This window comes from Gymnoscopelus microlampas, assembly GCF_963454915.1.
Source record: "Gymnoscopelus microlampas genome assembly, chromosome: 24".
NCBI lineage: Eukaryota > Metazoa > Chordata > Actinopteri > Myctophiformes > Myctophidae > Gymnoscopelus > Gymnoscopelus microlampas.
Window position 1 is genome coordinate 13,646,689 of NC_139961.1, and position 20,000 is coordinate 13,666,688.

At 42.6% G+C, this 20,000-nt stretch overlaps 1 protein-coding gene across 6 annotated transcripts in view; it reads right to left on the reverse strand.

Moving 5' to 3' along the window:
- dmd (dystrophin) overlaps nt 1-20,000 on the reverse strand; it is a 555,891-nt gene that overhangs the window by 26,472 nt on the left and 509,419 nt on the right. For all 6 annotated transcript variants that reach the window (XM_084050679.1, XM_084050677.1, XM_084050678.1 and 3 more), the window contains 7 exons: nt 19,904-20,000; nt 16,607-16,692; nt 15,703-15,860; nt 14,489-14,655; nt 11,894-12,005; nt 2,468-2,604; nt 1,532-1,570 (listed from right to left, as the gene is read on the reverse strand). The exon at nt 19,904-20,000 is cut by the window's right edge and continues 105 nt beyond it. In XM_084050679.1, coding sequence (XP_083906805.1) covers nt 1,532-1,570; nt 2,468-2,604; nt 11,894-12,005; nt 14,489-14,655; nt 15,703-15,860; nt 16,607-16,692; nt 19,904-20,000 — 796 coding nt within the window. The remainder of the gene's footprint in view (nt 1-1,531; nt 1,571-2,467; nt 2,605-11,893; nt 12,006-14,488; nt 14,656-15,702; nt 15,861-16,606; nt 16,693-19,903) is intronic.

Consider the following 20,000-nt stretch of genomic DNA (forward strand, 5'->3'; position numbering starts at 1 on the left):
GCAAATTCTGATTGAGTCTTAGTCTTTTGAATAACACACTTTTTTAGTCCAAATTTCGTCATCTGAAAAATTGTTGTCTTAAGTCTAGTCTTAGTCGACTAAACATCAAAATCTTAGTCTTTTACTATTTTAGTCTATTTTAGACAACTAAATTAAATGAACACTGCCAGTGTTAATTTTGAAAGCAACCGTTTCTGCTTTAGTCTTCATCTTTTTAATAACACACCATTTAGTTTTAGTCCTATTTTAGTCTTCTGAAATTTTTTAGTCTTAGTCGACTAAATATCAAAACCTTAGTCTTTTAGTCTTAGTCAACAAAATGAACACTGCTTGGAGACCATTATTTGCTCATTTTCATACAAATTGTGCTAAAAAGGGGGGCGCATCGTCAAAGCGACGCACTGCACTCATTATGCATCGCACCTCATGCCAACAACAGGCAAGATTCAGGGATTTTGTTCAATCCATTTCAGCTTGGGCTGGATTTATGTAATGTTGCTAAATCTTTTTTTCTCCTGTTCTGTGGCAGATTTTTTTTGTCGCTTGAAGATTGCTTCATTTCCATCATGTTTGCTTTTCAGAAAATCCACTCATACAGTGAATGCCACTGGTGAGAGAGAAGCATTTTGAGGAAATTGTCCCAGCATTTTGAGTTGCTCCACATTTTCACTACACTCCTGATGCATTGTGGGGAATATAGTTAATTGTAAGTCCATCGTACGCCAGTGTCACGCAGAAAAAATAACACTGGTGTAAAGTAACTAAGTACAGTTTTGAGGTATTTCCACTTTAGTGGAGTATTTCCAATTTTCAGTACTTTTACTTCTACTCCACTACATCTCAGAGACAAATATTGTACTTTTACTGCACTTTACTGCTTGTTGATCGTCTATTTTCAAACACATATCAAGTCTTTATTTAGCAGCCTAGGTTGCAGGTTCAAATCCCTAATGAACACGTGAGCAAACAGTGTTGGATTCACTAGCAGTAAGCAACACAAACCAACCTCTCACACACACACACACAATGGTCACATGATGAGTGGCAACAATCACATGAGGGTGTGCGTGTGTGCGTGTGTGTGTGTGTGTGTGTGTGTGTGTGCGCGCGTGCGCGTGCGTGTGTGTATACTTGTATTACTATACTTGTGAGGGCTAAATGTCCCCACAAGAAATTGTTAGGACAATTTTCAATTTTCCTAACCTCAGAAGATTCAGGTTAGTGTTAGATTTAGGCACTTAAAGATATAGATAAGTCAGGGTTAGATTTGTATCTGATTTATACTTAGCTGTGAGTTGGTGTCGTGCACCGGAAAAAGCAGATTTACAAGCTCACGTGTCGCTCTGCGATGCGTTGAGAGCACGCATTTTAGGGGTTCAAAATGCCCCAAAACGGTAAATCACCTAAAATCTTGATATTCTCACTAATACAGTAATACAAGCATGTGTGTGTGTGTGTGTGTGTGTGTGTGTGTGTGTGTGTGTGTGTGTGTGTGTGTGTGTGTGTGTGTGTGTGTGAGCCAGGTACTCACGCATGGTCTACGGGCCAGAAGTTGATCAGTGTGACAGGACTGCAAGACAAAAAAAACGTCGAGATGGTTTGGTGACACAGGAAGTGGGAAGGAAGACAACGCAGCAAAGCATGGTGGGACATGTAGTATGAAAACAACGCTGGTTGGTTGACACGAGACGATGCAGCAAAAGATGTGTCATTCAGCACGTACGTACGCACGCACACACACACACACACACACACACACACACACACACACACACACACACACACACACACACACACACACACACACACGCACACACACACAAACACCATTCCATTCACCACTGTAAAGAGGAATGTATTGATTCACCAATAATTCTAAAATATCAAAAGTGGCAGCTCTACAAGCTCGAAAGGCGGCTCGAAACGCGTGTGTGTGTGTCTGTGTGTGTGTGTGTGTGTGTTCAGGGAATTAGCTCAATTGTGCATTTCTAACAGTGTGCATGTCTGTCAGTGTGTAAAGATACAATAATTACAGGTTGGGTAGGCAGTATATCTGCAAAAGAGGGTCAAACAAGGACAAGCTAGCTCGCTCTCTAGCTCTCTCTCTCTCTCTCTCTCTCTCTCTCTCTCTCACACACACACCCTGCTGACATGAAAAACACCCATGGGTGCTTGCTCTTTATGTGTGTAATAGAGGTTTAGTTTACTTGTGTGCGTGCACGCAAGTGTGCGTGTGTGTGTGTGTGTGTGTGTGTGTGTGTGTGTGTGCGCTTGTGCAGACAAAGTGTCACAGTTAGCAGGAAAACCTCATTTATGCGGGCTGTGGGCTGGTGGCTCCATTTGTGTGTCATGGTGTGCCTGTGTGTGTGTGTGTGTGTGTGTGTGTGTGTGTGTGTGTGTGTGTGTGTGTGTGTGTGTGTGTGTGTGTGTGTGTGTGTGTGTGTGTATGTGTGTGTGTCTCTCTCACGTCTCCATGTTGTCCCCCTCCAGGATGGTCTGGACAGGCAGGTAACCCATGCGAGGATGTTTGGCAAAGTAACGCTTTGTCCTGAATTTGTTCTTCAGCACCTTGGCAAAGTCCCTGACGTCCTCTCCTGATGTGGTCTACAGAGAGAGAGAGAGACACAGATTTGGACTTTTATTAAGGCCACGTTTACACGGCAACGATCAGAACAGAAAAACAGAAAAGTGCCGCTGCGTTCTCACTTTTTATTCTGTGTTTACACGGAGACGCAACAGTGATTGAAAACGCTGTAGTGTGCATGCCAGGTAGCTAGGTGGCGGTGTGACGCGCTGCCAGATATACCAGTTACCCATGCGTAGAACCACTTCCTATCATAGCTGTTTGTTTGCGGTTCGACGGCTCTGCGCCAATGTAATAGCAGCAGCATAGGTGGGGTGTGAGCCGACGTGAGCCCATGACGTCGCACGTTTTGCGGATTCCCCCTTGTTGTCCGTTTACATGGAGAGAGAGGCGGAGCGTTTTTAAAGATTTCCACTCGGGAAGGGGGGTTTCACTTTGTTGTGTTGTTTTCAACCCTCGATAACGCCGCTGCCGTCTGAAGAGGAAGGCACATCTGATATTTAATTTTGCCGTTTTCTAAACAGGGCCTAAAACATCTCAACAATAACTGCATGTTATAGGCACGTTTTGAGCTTGTATATCTGCTATTGTTGCAATGTTTTTAACCCATTAAGACCTGAAGCCGATTGCTACAAATGTCTTCTAAATCCCAAAAGTTTTCTGAAAAACGTATGTTTCTATGTCAGTGGTGCTCAAACCTTTTCATGTCAAGGCCAAAGATGATATGTCTTTGGCCGCAGACCCCCATCTCAAAATATGTTGTTCCAGGGACCCCCAGAAGCAAAGATTTGAGTTAAAAATGTTCGCTTTAAAAGAATATGTATATTCAAAGATTTGCACATATTTTCACGATTTTTCAAAAATAGCAGATCTACAAGCTCGAAGCGCGGCACTCGGTGCCGCGCTTCGAGCTTGTAGATCTGCTATTTTTGAATAGCCAAAGTGTAAAATAATGTTTTTTTTAGCTCAAATCTAAAAATGATACAGACGATGCGTCCCAGGTCTTAATGGGTTAATTAGAATCCTGAAAAGTATGACGTTTCCACCCGACAAGAGACGATAACATGGACATAACCTCTAGAGTCATCTTCATAAAAGAACCTTCTCTCTCACCCTTCTAACACACTGAATACATCATTGAACATGAGACCCCATTATCCCATTCAATCCGGGATCGCATCTCTGTCATTTTAGATTTTTTTCCCCTTGGCTATTCAAACATAGCAGATATACAAGCTCATAGCATAAAAGTATAAAACAAGGGTCATAGCTCAAATCTAAAAATGAACACAGATGCCTTCCCGGATTGAATGGGTTAACACGTCCGTTTGATAGGAGAACCGAAATGTCCCCGGCCCAAACCCCCCCCCCACCCCCCCCCCCCCACCACCCCCTGCGAGCACTTTGAACAAATACTCCATGATCCACCCGTGTCAAAAATGCGTTCTCTTGATCAAGGGAGGGATGACGCCCCCAAAAAAGCCATGTAACAGAGTCTAGACAGGTCCATCATGTTCCCCTCATTAAAAAACACATCATCTCAGCCAGGAGTCATTTTGGGTTTAACTGCTTCGGACAGCTCGTCAAGAAGTCAGAGGAGAGTCCATTTTAGTTCTTTGGTGCTTAACCCATTAGGACCTGGAACGCATCGGTGTCACTTTTTGATTTGAGCTAAAAAAGCATCATTTTATACTTTTGGCTAGTCAAAAATAGCAGATATACAAGCTCGTAGCGCGGCACCGAGTGCCGCGCTACGAGCTTGTAGATCTGCTATTTTTGAAAAATCGTGAAAATGTGTGCAAATCTTTGAATATATATATATATTATTTTAATTAGCTCAAATCTTTGCTTCTGGGGGGTCCCTGGAACAAAATATTTTGAGATGGGGGTCCGCAGCCAAATACATATAATTTTGGGGGTCCTTGACATGAAAACGTTTGAGTTTTGATATAGAAACATACGTTTTTCAGAAAACTGTTGGGATTTAGAAGACATTTGTAGAAATCGGCTTCAGGTCTTAATGGGTTAATGTCTCTGTCGGGTGGAAACCTCATATTACGTCCAAAACGTCAAATTCAAAAATAGCATAAGTACCAGATCGACTAGCATGTAGATCCGCTACTCTTGATGCTTTTGTGTGACGCTGTAGTATGTTCAAGTAGGGCGCTACTTTACGAAGAAACACAACAAGTGAAAATATGGAGATAAGAGGTTTCTGCTCCCCCCCCCCCCCGACAGCATGAAAACAGAGATTATTCTACTGGGTCACAATGTTCAGGAATCAACGTGGTACAATGCTGAACAAGAACAGACAGTCTCTTTCCCGCATCTCCCCCGAACCACATTGTGTTACATGCCCATTAGCTAACAACCGCAGACGGCCGTGTTTTTTTTTTTTCCCTTCGCACATTTTCTCCCAAAAAAAAAATCAAAGCAATGAAACGAGCCATCCGTTTCCCTCAGCATGTGTTGAATCTAGCTCTCGATAAGCACAACCTTTGCTCTGTTGTCCTGGAGGGGAAATGCCACGGTCCCTATGGCTGCACAGCTCTGATCAATTCTCCCGAGGCCACCCTCCTGTCACTGCCCACCAACTTATAGCATTATACTCTGCTATAGAGTAACCGAATCAACCTCCCCCTGCCTTATACTCTCTGCTCCTCCTGCCATTAAAACCGAGGAACAATCCGTTTTAGATTTGAACCACTTTAACCATGATTTTATACTTTGGCTATTCAAAAATAGCAGATCTACAAGCTCATGTGAGCTTGTAGATCTGCCGTTTCTTTTTAAATCGTGAACATTTGTGCAAATCTTTAAAATATATGTATATTTCTAAAGTGAACATTTGTGACTCAAATCTTTGCTTCTGGAGGATTCTACACATGTCTTCTAAATCCTAACAGTTTATTTGGAAAAAGACGTATGTTGCTATAATCAGTGCTTCTGAAACATTTTCATGTCAAGGGCCCCTAAAATGATGTATTTGGCCGTGGACCCACATCTCAAAATATTTTGTTCCAGGGACCCCCCAGAAGCAAAGATTTGAGTTAAAAATGTTAAAAAATATATAGTCAAAGATTTGCACAAATATTCACGATTTTTCAAAAATAGCAGATTTAGAAGCTCATAGTGCGGCACTCTGTGCTACGCTATGAGCGTGTATACAGTATCTGCTATTTTTGAATAGCCAAAGTATAAAATAATGGTTAGGTGGTTACACAGACACGTTCACGGTTTTAATGGGTTAACTCACCAACTCGTAGCGTCTAGGCCTGACACAATTACTACATAATTGCCTCAAAATCACAATTTTTGAGATAATCGCAATTAAGTATGAGTGAGGACCAGTTACAGTATATGAAGATAGGTTGAAAATGGGTGAAGTGGTCCTTTAAGAGTTCTTTATCCTAGAACCGTTAAAATAATGGTTCTTGAAAGAACCTTGGTCTGAAAGGTTGGTCTGAAGAAACGCGTTTGGTTCAAGTTGGCACTTTTATTTTTCTGTCTGTAGGCAGAATGATAACATAGCTGAGGACATAATAGCTACACTTAGATGTATGACCATTTGAGGGGGTTCCAAATGGACCCTTAGTTACAGGTCTGTAACTCTGAGGGCGTACAAAAGGGTCCATTTGGTTCCATTTGCACGCTCTCAGAGTTTATGGGGGTCTTTGAAATGAACAAGTTTGAGAACCACTGGTCCACAAAACTGACCGCACACATTTCATCCTTCATTAGTGTGTTACTATGCTGCCTAAAAATAATACAGGCTGCACTCACCCTGTCCCCCTTTTATTGTGACCCATGTAAACTGTTCCCTGTGGATTCTTAAGCCTCCCTGTGTCCACTAGGTCACTTATCCCGAACACACTCAAAAACAGCCAACATGATTAATGCCATGACTCATTACCAAGCCCACTTTTCTTCTTTCTTTCTTTTTTACCAGGGACAGTGCACATCAATCAACATTTCAGTTTGCACTTCTATGTAAATGCGCCAGAGTCGGCTAAGAGCAAACTTTCAGGTTGTTATCAATACAAAAAGACAGCTTTGTCAGATGTAAGAAGGGGAGGGGGCTCCAAGGGGGAAAACGGTTGGGAACACATCCATTCTAAATTGTATGTGGTGACAAACTATTCCTGACAGAGGTGGTATTATTTGTTCAGTCTGTAGTACCTCCTTCATGTTAGTGCTCTAGTAGTAGTAGCCTAATAGTACGTAGAAGTAGTAACGCGGTTTATGGATCCTTCATGTTTGTGCTCTTACAGTAGTTAGTAGTAACACGGTTCATAGATCTTAAAACATTTATCACAGCCTGGGGAAACAAAGCCTGCCAGTGGTGAGACTTTTATTTATTTATTTCTTGTTGCCCTCGTTGTATACAGGACAGGTCTGCCTTCGCCTGCAATAACCGGAAAAAATATATCGGAAAAACCCACATTTAGAACATGTTACCCACATGTCTATCTTGGGCACATTTTCTATATTTGACACAATTCCTGATGTGACGTGCTGTGAGCTTGTAGATCAGCTATTTTCATTTGCCGTTCGAGGACAGAATAATAAAGTAGGCCTTACGTGGTCAAGAAATCGCTTTACTCGTCAAAACCTGCTCATTGTAACCAGGCTCTCTGTGTCTACAACATTTGGTTCTCAAAATGTGTTAATATAGTGTCACAATCATTTTAACCATATTTTATAATTTGGTTATTAAAAAAATAGCAGATCTACAAGCTCATAGCGCGTCACTTCGTGCCGTGCTATGAGATTGTAGATCTGCTATTTTTTTTAAATCCCTGGCACAAAATATTTTTGAAAGGGGGGGGTCTGCAGCCAAATACATATCATTTTGGGGATCCTTGACATGAAAAAGAACCACTGGTCTACAACACCAAGCTGACTGTCAGTTCCTCCACCACCCATTGCCTGCCCCTCGCCCTCAAAAAGCCCTCCATCCTCTGCCACAGGCTGAAATGAGAGAAGACTCTCCTGAATGCGGGCTGCGGGTACATCTCTTGTACACTCACACTCAAAACAATGCTGTGAGTGGACGTGCTCGCATGTACAGCATCATGAGAAGAGTCCTCAACCCCCGTACTTCACATCAAAGCTCACGTTCAAAAGTTCTGGTCCAGCGCACTTCAGATACATAAACACTTGTTTTATGTGGAGATCGGCACACACACTTCATCACTGGATCCATACACTTGAGAACAGACCCTCCACACACACACACACACACACACACACACACACACACACACACACACACACACACACACACACACACACACACACACACACACACACACACACACACACACACACACACGCTCTTGAGAGATGGAGGGAGAGAGGGAGAGGAAAGGGAATGTTGTGCCACCATTCTGTCTCATAAGGTATGGCAGTGAGTGGATCTCGAACATTTTCATGACAAGAACCCAAAAATGTATAATAGGTATTTGGCCACGGACCCCCATCTGAAAATATGTTGTGCCAGGGAACCCGATAAGAGAAGATCTGTGCAAATTCTTTAAAAATGCTAGGTTGTTGGGGGGGTTTTATCTAAAAATACCCGCATGACGCGGTGTGAGCTTATAGATCGGCTAATTTCTAACATGTTGTTGCCACAAATCTGTTTGCAATGTCACACATTATCAACCTCTCTCTCTCTCTCTCCTTCTCTCTCTCTCTCTCACGCAAATTAATGATGTTTGGGTCTGTCTTTTATTCTTTGTTTTTCTCTAGATAAAAAGGGGCGAGACACGAAGTCAGTCCTGACCTTACAGTGGCAACGACAACTGATCTAAATAACTTATCCTAAAGGCATAGGCCTAACCTTAATAAACAATGCATAAATCTGAGTCTGTGTTTTGGGAAATAATGGCTGTCATTGTAAATTTACGAAGTCCAACAACAGCTGTCATCTCGATGTGCTTGAGTGTGCGTGTGCGAGTGAGTGAGTGAGTGAGTGAGTGAGTGAGTGAGTGAGTGAGTGAGTGAGTGAGTGAGTGAGTGAGTGAGTGAGTGAGTGAGTGAGTGAGTGAGTGAGTGAGTGAGTGAGTGAGTGAGTGAGTGAGTGAGTGAGTGAGAGAGAGAGAGAGAGAGAGAGAGAGAGAGAGAGAGAGAGAGAGAGAGAGAGAGAGAGAGAGAGAGAGACCACTGAGAGTGTGTTGTAACTTTCAAATGATGTTTTTGACAACAACCGAGTGGGTTATACAACTTCAGCATGCTCTACTTATTTGGAAAAAACAGCCTTTATGCCGCTCGGTGAAGGAATTCGCTTCAATGCCGGCGCTTCCGTGACTCTGTTCTGCTACATTGTCGGTCAATTCTGCGCGTCTATTGTGTGAAATGAATACATAGGCTATAGTTGTAAATGTATAGAATCTACCGACAACAGCAGTCACACAGCGTATATAGTATAGCGGTAGACGCCGATGCTTTTGTTCACGCCTCCGATCCCTAGAACGCTGTTGTCTGGGAAGAAACCTCTTATCTCCATGTTCTACGTTTTTTTGTGTTTTTTTTCCCGTAAATGAACGCCCTACTTTAGTGGTTTTCAACCCTTTTCATATGGAGGTCCATTATTTATTCGGCACTTGAGCCACGGAACCACCGTTTGATGAGATTTAGCCTCTCAGACCCACCCAAAACGTAAGAATATTTTGTTATCGTTGGATACGATTTTGTCCACAATTCCATGCTGTATTGATGTGGTACCCATAGGAGAGATAACAGGCAAACTTTGATCAAAATAACAATTATTCTACATTCTCTAATACTGTAGACTTCTTCTAAAATAAGTAATGCAGATGTTTAAAGGGGCTACACCATGAATTTAAAAAAAATATATTATATATAAATATTGCCCCCTAATACGTTTTAAACAGGTTGTAAGCCTAAAAAACATCCAGATATTTTTTCTCACAATCTGACTGTCTGTCATTCCAAGCTTTTTCAGCTGCAATACCAAAACGTCCTATTGGGCAGGGGGGAGCTACTGAGCAATTCTGTCTGGCCATCATCAATGCAAAATCAGGGCAAGTGACATCACTTGCCCTGCCATTCTGAAATGGCCTGTTCAGACACGCCCATTCAGGAAATCCATGAAATGAGCATGAATGACTGAATGTTAAAAAAAAAAGTTTTTTGGGGTACAAGAGACACTGGGGAGCCCAAAAAATACTAAAAACCTAAAAAAAAATGAAATTCATGGTGTAGCCCCTTTAACAATAATTGAACTCTTGAGAGCGTAAAATGAAACCAAATGGACCCGCAAGGGTCCATTTGGTTTCATTTTACGCTCTCAAGAGTTAAAAATATGTAAGGGTCCATTTGGTTACCAACTCTCCATCATTTAGCTGGGGACCACCTGGAACCCCCTCAAGGACCACTGGTCGGGGACCACCAGTGGTCCTTGAGGGGGGTTCCACTGGTTGAGAACCACTGCCCTACTTGATCAGTCTACAGCGTCACACAAAAGCATCAACAAGCAGCAGATCCACAAGCTCCAAATGGGCTTGTGGATCTGCCACTTTGGATGCTTTTGAATTTCAATCCTGAAAAGTAACAGTTTTGGGAATTTGGAACATATGAGGTTTCCCCCCCGACGAGTCAGACGACATGTAAAAACCACATGCAGAGGAGGCGTCTTTGTTTGGTCGTGGGTACAAAGAAAAAAAATCCATTCACGCCATTATTCTAGGATCTCTGTATGAAAGTGGCTCGAGAAAGAGAGGATGAGAGCGAGAGAGAGAGAGAAGGCGAGAGTGAGCGAGAAAGCGGGGGAGAGAGAGATAGAGAGAGAGAGAGAGAGAGAGTGTTCAGATTGAGAGAAAGAGAGAGCTGGAGATATGGGGGAAAGAAAAAGAAAGGGGGGGTGGGGGTGGGAAGAGATAAGATGGGGAGAGGAGAGAGAGGGAGGGGGGAGAGAAGTGGGGAGTGAGAAAGAAACACTGGAAAGGGGACAAACAGGTAGAGGGACAAGGAATGGTAGAGAGAGAAGATAGAATAAGAGCGAGAGAGATAGACACAGAGAGATGGAGAGAGGGAGACTGCCTGTTTAAGGCGGGAATGTTACAAGAGGTAAAGGAGGGTAAAGGGGACGAGGAAAAGGACAAAAGTGAGGCAAGGAGAGAGTGAGAGAGAGAGAGAAAGACCAGGAGAGACAAAGACAGCCTTGTTCTCCAGATGGGTGGATACATACACACACACACACACACACACACACACACACACACACACACACACAGAGGGAGACTCACGTGCAAACACACAGGCTGAACCAGTATATTCTTCCTCAGAGCAAATCCTTTAACAAATAGAAACCTATGAGTTGTCGTCCTCTGAGACTCCCCCCCCCCCCCCTCCCCCCCAAACATGGGATCAATACAACGAAGGAGCTGTTGTTTTTACATAGTACTTGAGGTATTGGAGCTATGGTCCCCAAAAAGCACTGACTTGCCGTGAAAAGTGGGGCATCATCACAGACAGTATAATTAATATATATATATATACACCTGAAATGTAATCTCTCAGAGACAGTGCGTGGTTGACAAGCTATAGCAGACCCCAGACAAACTGTATGACAATGTCAAGGACCCCCCAAAAAAAACATTTTTTTTGTGCCAGGATTTTTCAAAAATAGCAGATCTACAAGCTCATATGAGCTTGTAGATCTGCTATTTTTGAATAGCCAAAGAATAAAATATGGTTAAAGTGGTTAAAATTATTGTGACGCCATATTAACTACTTTTGCTGGGACACCCCCAAGGACCCCTGGGGGTCCCCGGACCCCACTTTGAGAACCAATGCTTTAGCAGACCCCAGACACACTGTATGACACACACATTATGTTAATGAATTATGTGTAGGAATGAAAGTGTACAATTCACAGGAACCTTCCTAGTTAGGTAGTATTTTAGTAAATATGGCCGCTGGCCCACAGGTTGATAACCACTATACTATAGGACACATCCTAGTTAGGCAGGGGTCTTCAACAGGGGGTCCCTCAGAGATACTACATGGGGGCCGCCAAATCTTTGTGTGATAGGAGCTTTATTTTTTATATTAACCACTTGAACCCTAGCGTCCCTATTCTGGGGGGGAACATTAGCAGATCTACAAGCTCACAATGTGTCTGCGAGCTTGTAGATCGGCTATTTTTGGCGAAGCATTGAGGGTTTAAGTCGTTAAATGTCTGAAAACACACATTTAACATGAATCCAAGTGGTCCTTGGCCCGGAATAACGTTGCAGACCACCCGATTTGGAGAAATGACAGTGAAACATGGTGATGACGTACCGGGGTGCAGTACTCCACCATGGGGTATTGCATCTTGTGGCCCTTGGCTACGCGGCCGGAGAAGAAGCAGCTTTGGCAGATGTCATAGTTGAAGTGTTTCAGACTCCGATACCTGAGACACAGGAAACACAAAAAGCGGGGGGGTGGGGGGGGGGGGGGGGGGGGTGGAGGAGAGAGAGAGATGGAGAAGATGAAAGAGTGAACAGAAACTGAAATATTGATGACAGTGTTTTTCTCCCTACTTTTAACATTTAAAATGACATGTACCGTCTGGTTGACGGAATTGATTCAGAATGACTTGTGGAAAATTCAACACTTCTTCTTTTTGAGTGGCTTTGTCCGTATGTATGTATGTATGTATGTATGTATGTATGTCTGTCCACAAACATTGATGACAACATCAATACAGGGGTCAATACGGGGCTCATCAAAGGCACCACTCACTTCACACAGGGTGTGATTTTTAGCGGCGCTAGCCGCTCTATACCTTTAGGTATAGAGCGGATCCTGCTCTATACCTGACTTTGTCCGTGTGCGTACGTCAACGTTCTGATTGGTCAGGTGCGTCAACAAAGTCATTGGTCAAGCTTCACGTGACACGTGGCTATAAACACATTATAAACACATATCGATGACAAAATCAAATCAAAGGCCCCGCTACCTTCACACAGGGTGTGATTTTTTACATTTAGAGTGGCAAAAAAAAAAATCTACTCCTTTTTCTCCACAATTTGGTTGTTATGCCAAATAATTTCTCCCACTGGTTGCCACTGTTGTTGCACCCAGAGCCATATAAGGAGAGTTGCGTCACCTCCTTTTCACTTCATCGGGCCAGTCTTCTACAGAGCCTTCTATTGGCGAATAGTGACAAAGCTCTGAACCGGAAGTTTACGGAGTGCACTGGAGTCTATCAGCGTTTGTCACTATATCGACTTTACATGAACCACGTGACCGGCACTGTTTTCTGCCCCCTGAGGTGTCGCAACTCTCTAATACAAGGCTCTGGTTGCCCCCTACTGGCTTTGGCGGGCCGTGATGGTGTTGAAATGCCTAATTTATACTCAGCTGTGTGCCGAAAATAGCTCATCTACAAGCTCACAGAGCTTGTAGATCAGCTATTTTCGGAGAGTGACACCTGCACACAACCAAACACAATATTACTTGTCTTAGTTCTACCGTTTCTCTTCTCCACTCGTCCGTCCCTAACATTAAATTGTCAATATATTTAGTCTTAGTTTTAGTCATCATAGCTTATTTTTTATTTAGTTTTTTTTTGTCATAGTTTTAGTCGACGAAAATAACCCTGTGCTACACTAAATGAAACAGAGCCATCATTAGTATCACTGGTAGGACCTTTCTTACCAATGATAGGTTTCCTGTTTTCCCAGAATGCCGTTCGGCAACACGTTACGCAAGTGTTCATGACGACGACCGCAACACGTCTCTGGTTGTTGTTACTATGAGTGTGAAAACTGGCATCTCTGCCTCTGACTGCTGCTCTGGCTTTGTGCCTGTAGGATTATTTTCGAACGTCGCTTCAAAAACCGGCAAGTCTGGAAAGAAACACTTGCTCTTTTTTTATTATTAGCGGGCTGACACAGAAAACATGCGCTTTTTAGATGGTTCCCCAAAAAAATGAAAAAGAGTTTCCATTGTAAGCTGCACTGGAAATATCCTGACGTGGCAGTGTCTATGTTTGGCTAGTTACCCATAGGAATATGTAAAAACCACACCATCCACAACACAGTAGCACTAGCAGCGACGCACGGCTTATCACCAAAGTCCCAGTGTTCTAGGGCAGTGATTCTGAAACTTTTTTCATGCTAAAGGGATAGTTCACCCACAAAATTACTTTTGCTATCGATTAGTCACCCCATGGAGACTTGAATTCATGGATATTTTTTTAGTTTCTGTCGCATTCCTAAGCCAATAATTTGATGACCGGCAGCGGTTCAGGTAGGAAACACAAAGAGTCTCCTTTGCTTCTCCTACCGGAACCGCTGCCAACCGGTCCACTGGTCATCAAATTATTGCCTTTGGAATGCGACAAAAACAAAAAAAATATCCATGAATGCTCCATGGGGTGACTAATCGATAGTCACATGTTTGGTTGAACTATCCCTTTAAGGACCCCCCAAATGAATATGTATTTTGTCACGGACCTCGCCCTGAACCGATTTTGAGCCAGGGAGTAAGATATTTGTGTTGGCAAATAAAATAGTTTTCAAAAATAACCTTTCTACAAGCTCAAAATGCATCGCAATGAACGAATAACCAGTGGCTGAATAGATTTTGATGCTATTCTATCCCATTTTGCTGTGGACCCATTCAAGGACCTCTAGGGCATTGGTTCTCAAAGTGGGGTCCGGGGACCCCCAGGGGTACTTGAGGAGATACCAGGAGGTCCCCAGCTAAATGATTTATAGGAACCAAATGGACCCCTATGGGTCTGTAACTCTGAGAGTGTACAAATGGAACCAAATGGACCCGTTAGGGTCCATTTGGTTCCATTTGTACACTCTCAGAGTTAAATTCACATTGATTTTACAGTATAAATTGGGAAGCTACCTGAAGCCTATGATGGGACACTCCTACCTGAAGCCTATGATGGGACACTCTTTGCAGATGTTGCACTTGGCCTGGTGCTTGGCCGTCTCGGCGGCAGCCACACGGTGCAGAACCGGCAACCACACCATGGACTGAGGCTCCAGACGCATCCAGTCCAAGAACATGGCCGCCTCCAGCTCTGGTTTATTGTTGGCCTGGAGGGACGGGAGAGAAGGAGAGGAGGGAAAGAAGGAGGAGAGGAGGGTAGGAGGGGAGATAATGAAATGGGAGAGAGAGAGAGACACACAAGTTTTGCTTGTTATTCAGTATTGTTAGGATGTATGTTATTCACTTGTTGTCTGTGTATATGTAATGCTGTGACTTGTTTTATGTTATACATGCTTTGGCAATGTAAAACATATTTTATCATGCCAATAAAGCATTTTGAAATTTGATTGAGGGGGAGGGTGAGAGAGAGAGAGAGACACAGGGACAAATGGGGAAGGAAGAACACATGAAGGCACACAGAGTCAGACAGACAGACAGGCAGAGACAGATAGAGAGAAACAGAGTCAGAGAGAGACAGACAGACAGACAGACAGACAGAGAGAGAGGTGGGGGGGCTGAGTGGATGAGTTTTATTCCACTTTTGAGCCCCTCCATCTCTCTATGTCTCTTCCTCTCTGACAAGCGCACACACACACACACACACACACACACACACACACACACCCCCCCCCCCACACACACACACACACACACACACACACACAGACCAGGTGGTCTTTTTCTATCTCATTTGTCCCACGCCACAGATTTGTTAGATTCACACCAGCAGTTTCGTGTCTAGTGTATGCGTGCATGCGTTGGTGCGTGCGAGCATGTGCATTCAGCCCACTCAATCAACTGAAGGTGAAAGTAAAAAAAAAGAAGGAAAAAAAAAACATTCAAACGCCTCCAGTCAGGAGAACTGCACCCCACATGCAGGATAAAATAAGGGGAACTCTGGGGCCACGGCTGCACTTTGATGCCAGCTAAAAGATACCAGAGATTGGATAATGGAAAGGTCAGGTTTGTTTACATAAAGTCTCAAAGCGTCACGCTGCTAAAGTGTAAAACAAGACCTCGGATCCCAGATTTGTAACTCTTAAATTGGATAACATAATGATTGCGGTTGGATAACGGGTGGATAATGAATGTGTACGCGCGGATTTGGGTGACGTGAGAGCCCACTGATGTACGTGCATGTTGCGTTTACGTACAAACTGGAAGCAGCTGCGGACGGACGGCTCGATGTTGGAGCCGCCGAAGGAGGCGACCTCCCCCAGCTGTCTGGGGATCTGGATGGAGTCGTGGAGGAGCAGACCCAGCCTCCTCTGGTCACAGAAGCCCGTGGCGCTGGCTACCTGGCGGAACAGGACTGCATGGACACGGACACACGGACACACGCACACACACACACACACACACACAGAGAATGTTAAAGATTGTGTAAGTGATATTTTTCGGTTAAAATAAAACGCGCACACACAATTCCCTAAGAGATCAGCATACTTTTACATTATCTTAACATATCAGTACTTGAACAACAACTAAATGACAACTAATAAGTACACGCGTGCGCAGTGGTAGAAAAGGTGCTTTTTACTGAAGTAAAAGTATCAAATCTGCAATGTAGAAATACTCTGTTACAAGTGAAAGTCGGAAATACAAATTTTACTTGAGTGAAAGTATAAAGGTATGGGTACGTTTTCAAATGTATAAAAATATTTTGAAAATAGCAGATCTACAAGCTCACAATGCGTCGCATCGTGACGCATTGTGAGCTTGTAGATCGGCTATTTTCAAATGGCCTAAATGTATATAGAGGTGAATTTATGTTTTGAGACAATAATCTAAATCTCCAAAGTAACTAGTAACTTACGTTTTCAAATAATTGTAGTGGAGTAAAAGTACAATATTTGCCTCTGAGATGTAGTGGAGGAGAAGTAAAAGTACGGAAAATTGGAAATAGCCCAGTACAGTAAAAATACCCCAAAATTAAATAAAAAAAGTACTGCACTTGGGTAAATGTACTTAGTTACTTTCCACCACTGTGCGTACGTGCGTGCGTGCGTGCGTGCGTGCGTGCGTGCGTGCGTGCGTGCGTGCGTGTGTGTGTCTCACATCTGTATTTGTCTTCCAGATGGGCCTTGCAGAGTGAGATGATTCCAGTTTTGAAGGACAGCGTCCGGATCTTTCCAGTGCGACCACTGAGAGACACAACGACAACACCGGCTCAAGTCATTCCATTCTGAATCAGGTGTGTATTTCCCATTTGTGTCGTGTTAGTGTCAAATGTATTAGTAAATGGTGCATTTATATCGCGCTTTTATCCAAGGTTTACATAGACTGTGCATTACATTCACCCGTTCACACACACATTCACACACCGATGGCGGAGGAAACCATGCAAGGTACCAAACTGCTCATCGGGAGCAATTAGGGGTTCAGCGTCTTTGCTCAAGGACACTTCGACACTAACTCTGGGGGAGCCCCGGGATCGAACTGGAAACCTCACGGCTTCCATCCGGCCCGCTCTACCGGCCACTACTACCCCTGAGCCACTGCCGCCCAAAATACCGCCGTCCACACACACAAATGTATCCGTGTATGTCTCATGTGTAGCGGTAGGATTATGTGTACGTATTAGGGGTGTAACGATACGTTTTAACAACGATTCGATACGTATCACGATACTTGGTTGTCGATACGATACATGAACGATACAGGTTACTTTAGAACGATACGATACGTTTCCATTCAGTGATTTAGTCGATACGATACATGCGATACAGGACAGGTTAATTTAGAACGATACGATTCGATTCAATGATTTAAAATCGATATAGTAACTATTTATTTACCCAAAGATTCTGTGTGAAAAATAAATACCTGGATACTGGATATAAACCCCTCTTTCTCTTTTTTCTTCTTAAAAGTACTTAGTATTGATATAATTGATAGGGATGTCCGATATTATCGGCCGATATTAGCATAAAAATTGATATTGGGAAAATATCGGTATCGGTTTTTGAAAAAAAAAATGTTTTTTTTTTTGTTTTTTTTTGCTTTATAAATAAGTTACAGGAGTTCTTACTGTATATTGTGTGTGATATGAAATTTGAGCTTACCCTAATCACAATAATCCCCGCATATATCGGTATCGGTTGATATCGGTAATTAAGAGTTGGACAATATCGGTATATCGGTTATCGGTAAAAAAGCCAATATCGGACAACCCTGATAATTGATTATTTGCATTGCAGAACGATTCGATACGATACAAAGTCAAACGATACGATATTTTGCTGTTTGCATAACGATATAGTAGATCGTTGAAAATTAAAAACATTTTTTCGATGCAGTTACTATATCGTTACACCTCTATGTATTATGTATGTGGAGTGAGCAGTATCCATTGTATTCATTCAGTCCAACAGGCGATAATAACGCATGCTCCATCATGTGTCTATTTCCATTCCTGTTGTGTTTTGTGTCATATGAGGGAGCGACCATGATGTAGCACCACCCACATTTAGAACAAACATGGGAAAATTCTACTCCCCTGCCACCGAAATGTGGAATACCCTGACACCATCCATTATGTGATGTGAAACACTGGTTTCTTTCAAAGCTGGGCCGAAAAAAACATCTATCAGGAGACCACAAGGGGAGGTAAATATAATGCCCCATCTCCTTTGTACATATTGTGTTTGTATGTGTTGGTTTGTTGATTTGTTTATGCTATGTTGATTAATTGAACACATAGGAGCACAATGGAAACAAGTCACAGGGACTTTTTTTGTGTTATCCTTTTAGCCTTAATGTCTGACTAATAAAGTATTCAATCAAACAATCAATGTATCTGTGTGTCACATGTGCAGCTGTATGATGTGTGTACGTATATATCGTTGCTGTCAGGCAGAAACCTCTTTTTTTTCATAAATGTATGCACTACTTCATCATACAAGAGTGTCGCACAAAAGTAGTGAAAATAGCAGATCTACAAAGTGCACAACGGGCCGCAATGTGACGCGTTATGAGCTTGTAGATCGGCTATTTCCGCTACTTTGGGTCCTGGGGAGACCCATTTCTCTTTTGGCCGTCGAGCTAAAATGTTTGGGAACCACTGATCTGGACACACAGTATCTGACAACTTGAAGGATAGTAATACCATATCAGGAAGAACTATTTTGAACTCGATTCAGTTCAAAGTCAATTATATAATCCACCAAGGAGACAAGAGCTGTCCTTTGAAATAAAACTGAAATGTAAAATGATCCTTTTCCTGCTTCAGAATGACTCCATCTGAGTCTTGCCGTTATTTTCACGTTTGCACTTTCCCCACACATATCCCCTGTCTTTAGCTCTGTGTGCGTCTTGTTGTGTGTGTGTGTGTGTGTGTGTGTGTGTGTGTGTGTGTGTGTGTGTGTGTGTGTGTGTGTGTGTGTGTGTGTGTGTGTGTGTGTGTGTGTGTGTGTGTGTGTGTGTGTGCGCGCGCGTGCGTGCGTGCTTCTATTACTATATTTGTGAGGCCTAAATGTCCATACACGCGGTATCACAGAGTTTGAGAAATAGACATTGTGAGGTTTCACAATGAAAAATGCTTGTTTTATGGTTTAACAAAAATATTCAGGCTTAATTTATACTTAGTCGATCACTACTGTCACTCACAGCTGTGTGATTTGGTAGATCGGCTCTTTTGGGTGCAAAACACCAAAGCATGATTTAGGGTTACGGTTGAAAATGGCAAAAATAAAAAATGCATTTATAAAATGATCATTCTAAAATGATGTATAGTAATACAAATGTGCTTGTACAGTCTTGAACACATGTAATCTGTGTCATGCACAACACATACAGTGAAATTGGATATGATCAGTGGTGGGAAAAGTTCTCAACTGTTTTACTTAAGTAAAAGTATCAATACTGCAATGCAGAAGTACTCCGTTACAAGTAATAGTCCGGAATTAAAAATGTACTTGAGTAAAAAAAAGTAGTACAAAAGTAGTGGTATCAAAATGTACTTAAAGTACCAAAAGTAAAAGTACTAAAATGTTTGAAAATAGCCTAGGTATAAAATAGGGCTAAAGTGGTTAATGTATGTTTCATAATGTAATGTAATGTAATCTGCAAAGTAACTAGTAACTAAAGTTTTCAAATAATTGTAGTGGAGTAAAGGTACAATATTTGCCTCCGAGATGTAGTGGAGTAGAAGTAAAAGTATAGACAATTGGAAATTCTCCGGTAAAGTAAAAGCACCTCAAAATTTTACTATAAGTACAGTACTTGAGTAAATGTACTTAGTTACTTTACACCACTGGATATGATTGCATCCAATCAATTCTTGTTAATTAATCGCCATGTAAAATGTCGTAATAACGGCGACAGCCCTGGTGTGTGTGTGTGTGTACACCTTACGTGTCGTAGACGTTGAGCAGCCAGTTGAGGCACATGTCCACACACAGCGGCACCTGGACCAGGTGCGTGTTGGTGTGCTCCAGCCTCTGGTACAGGC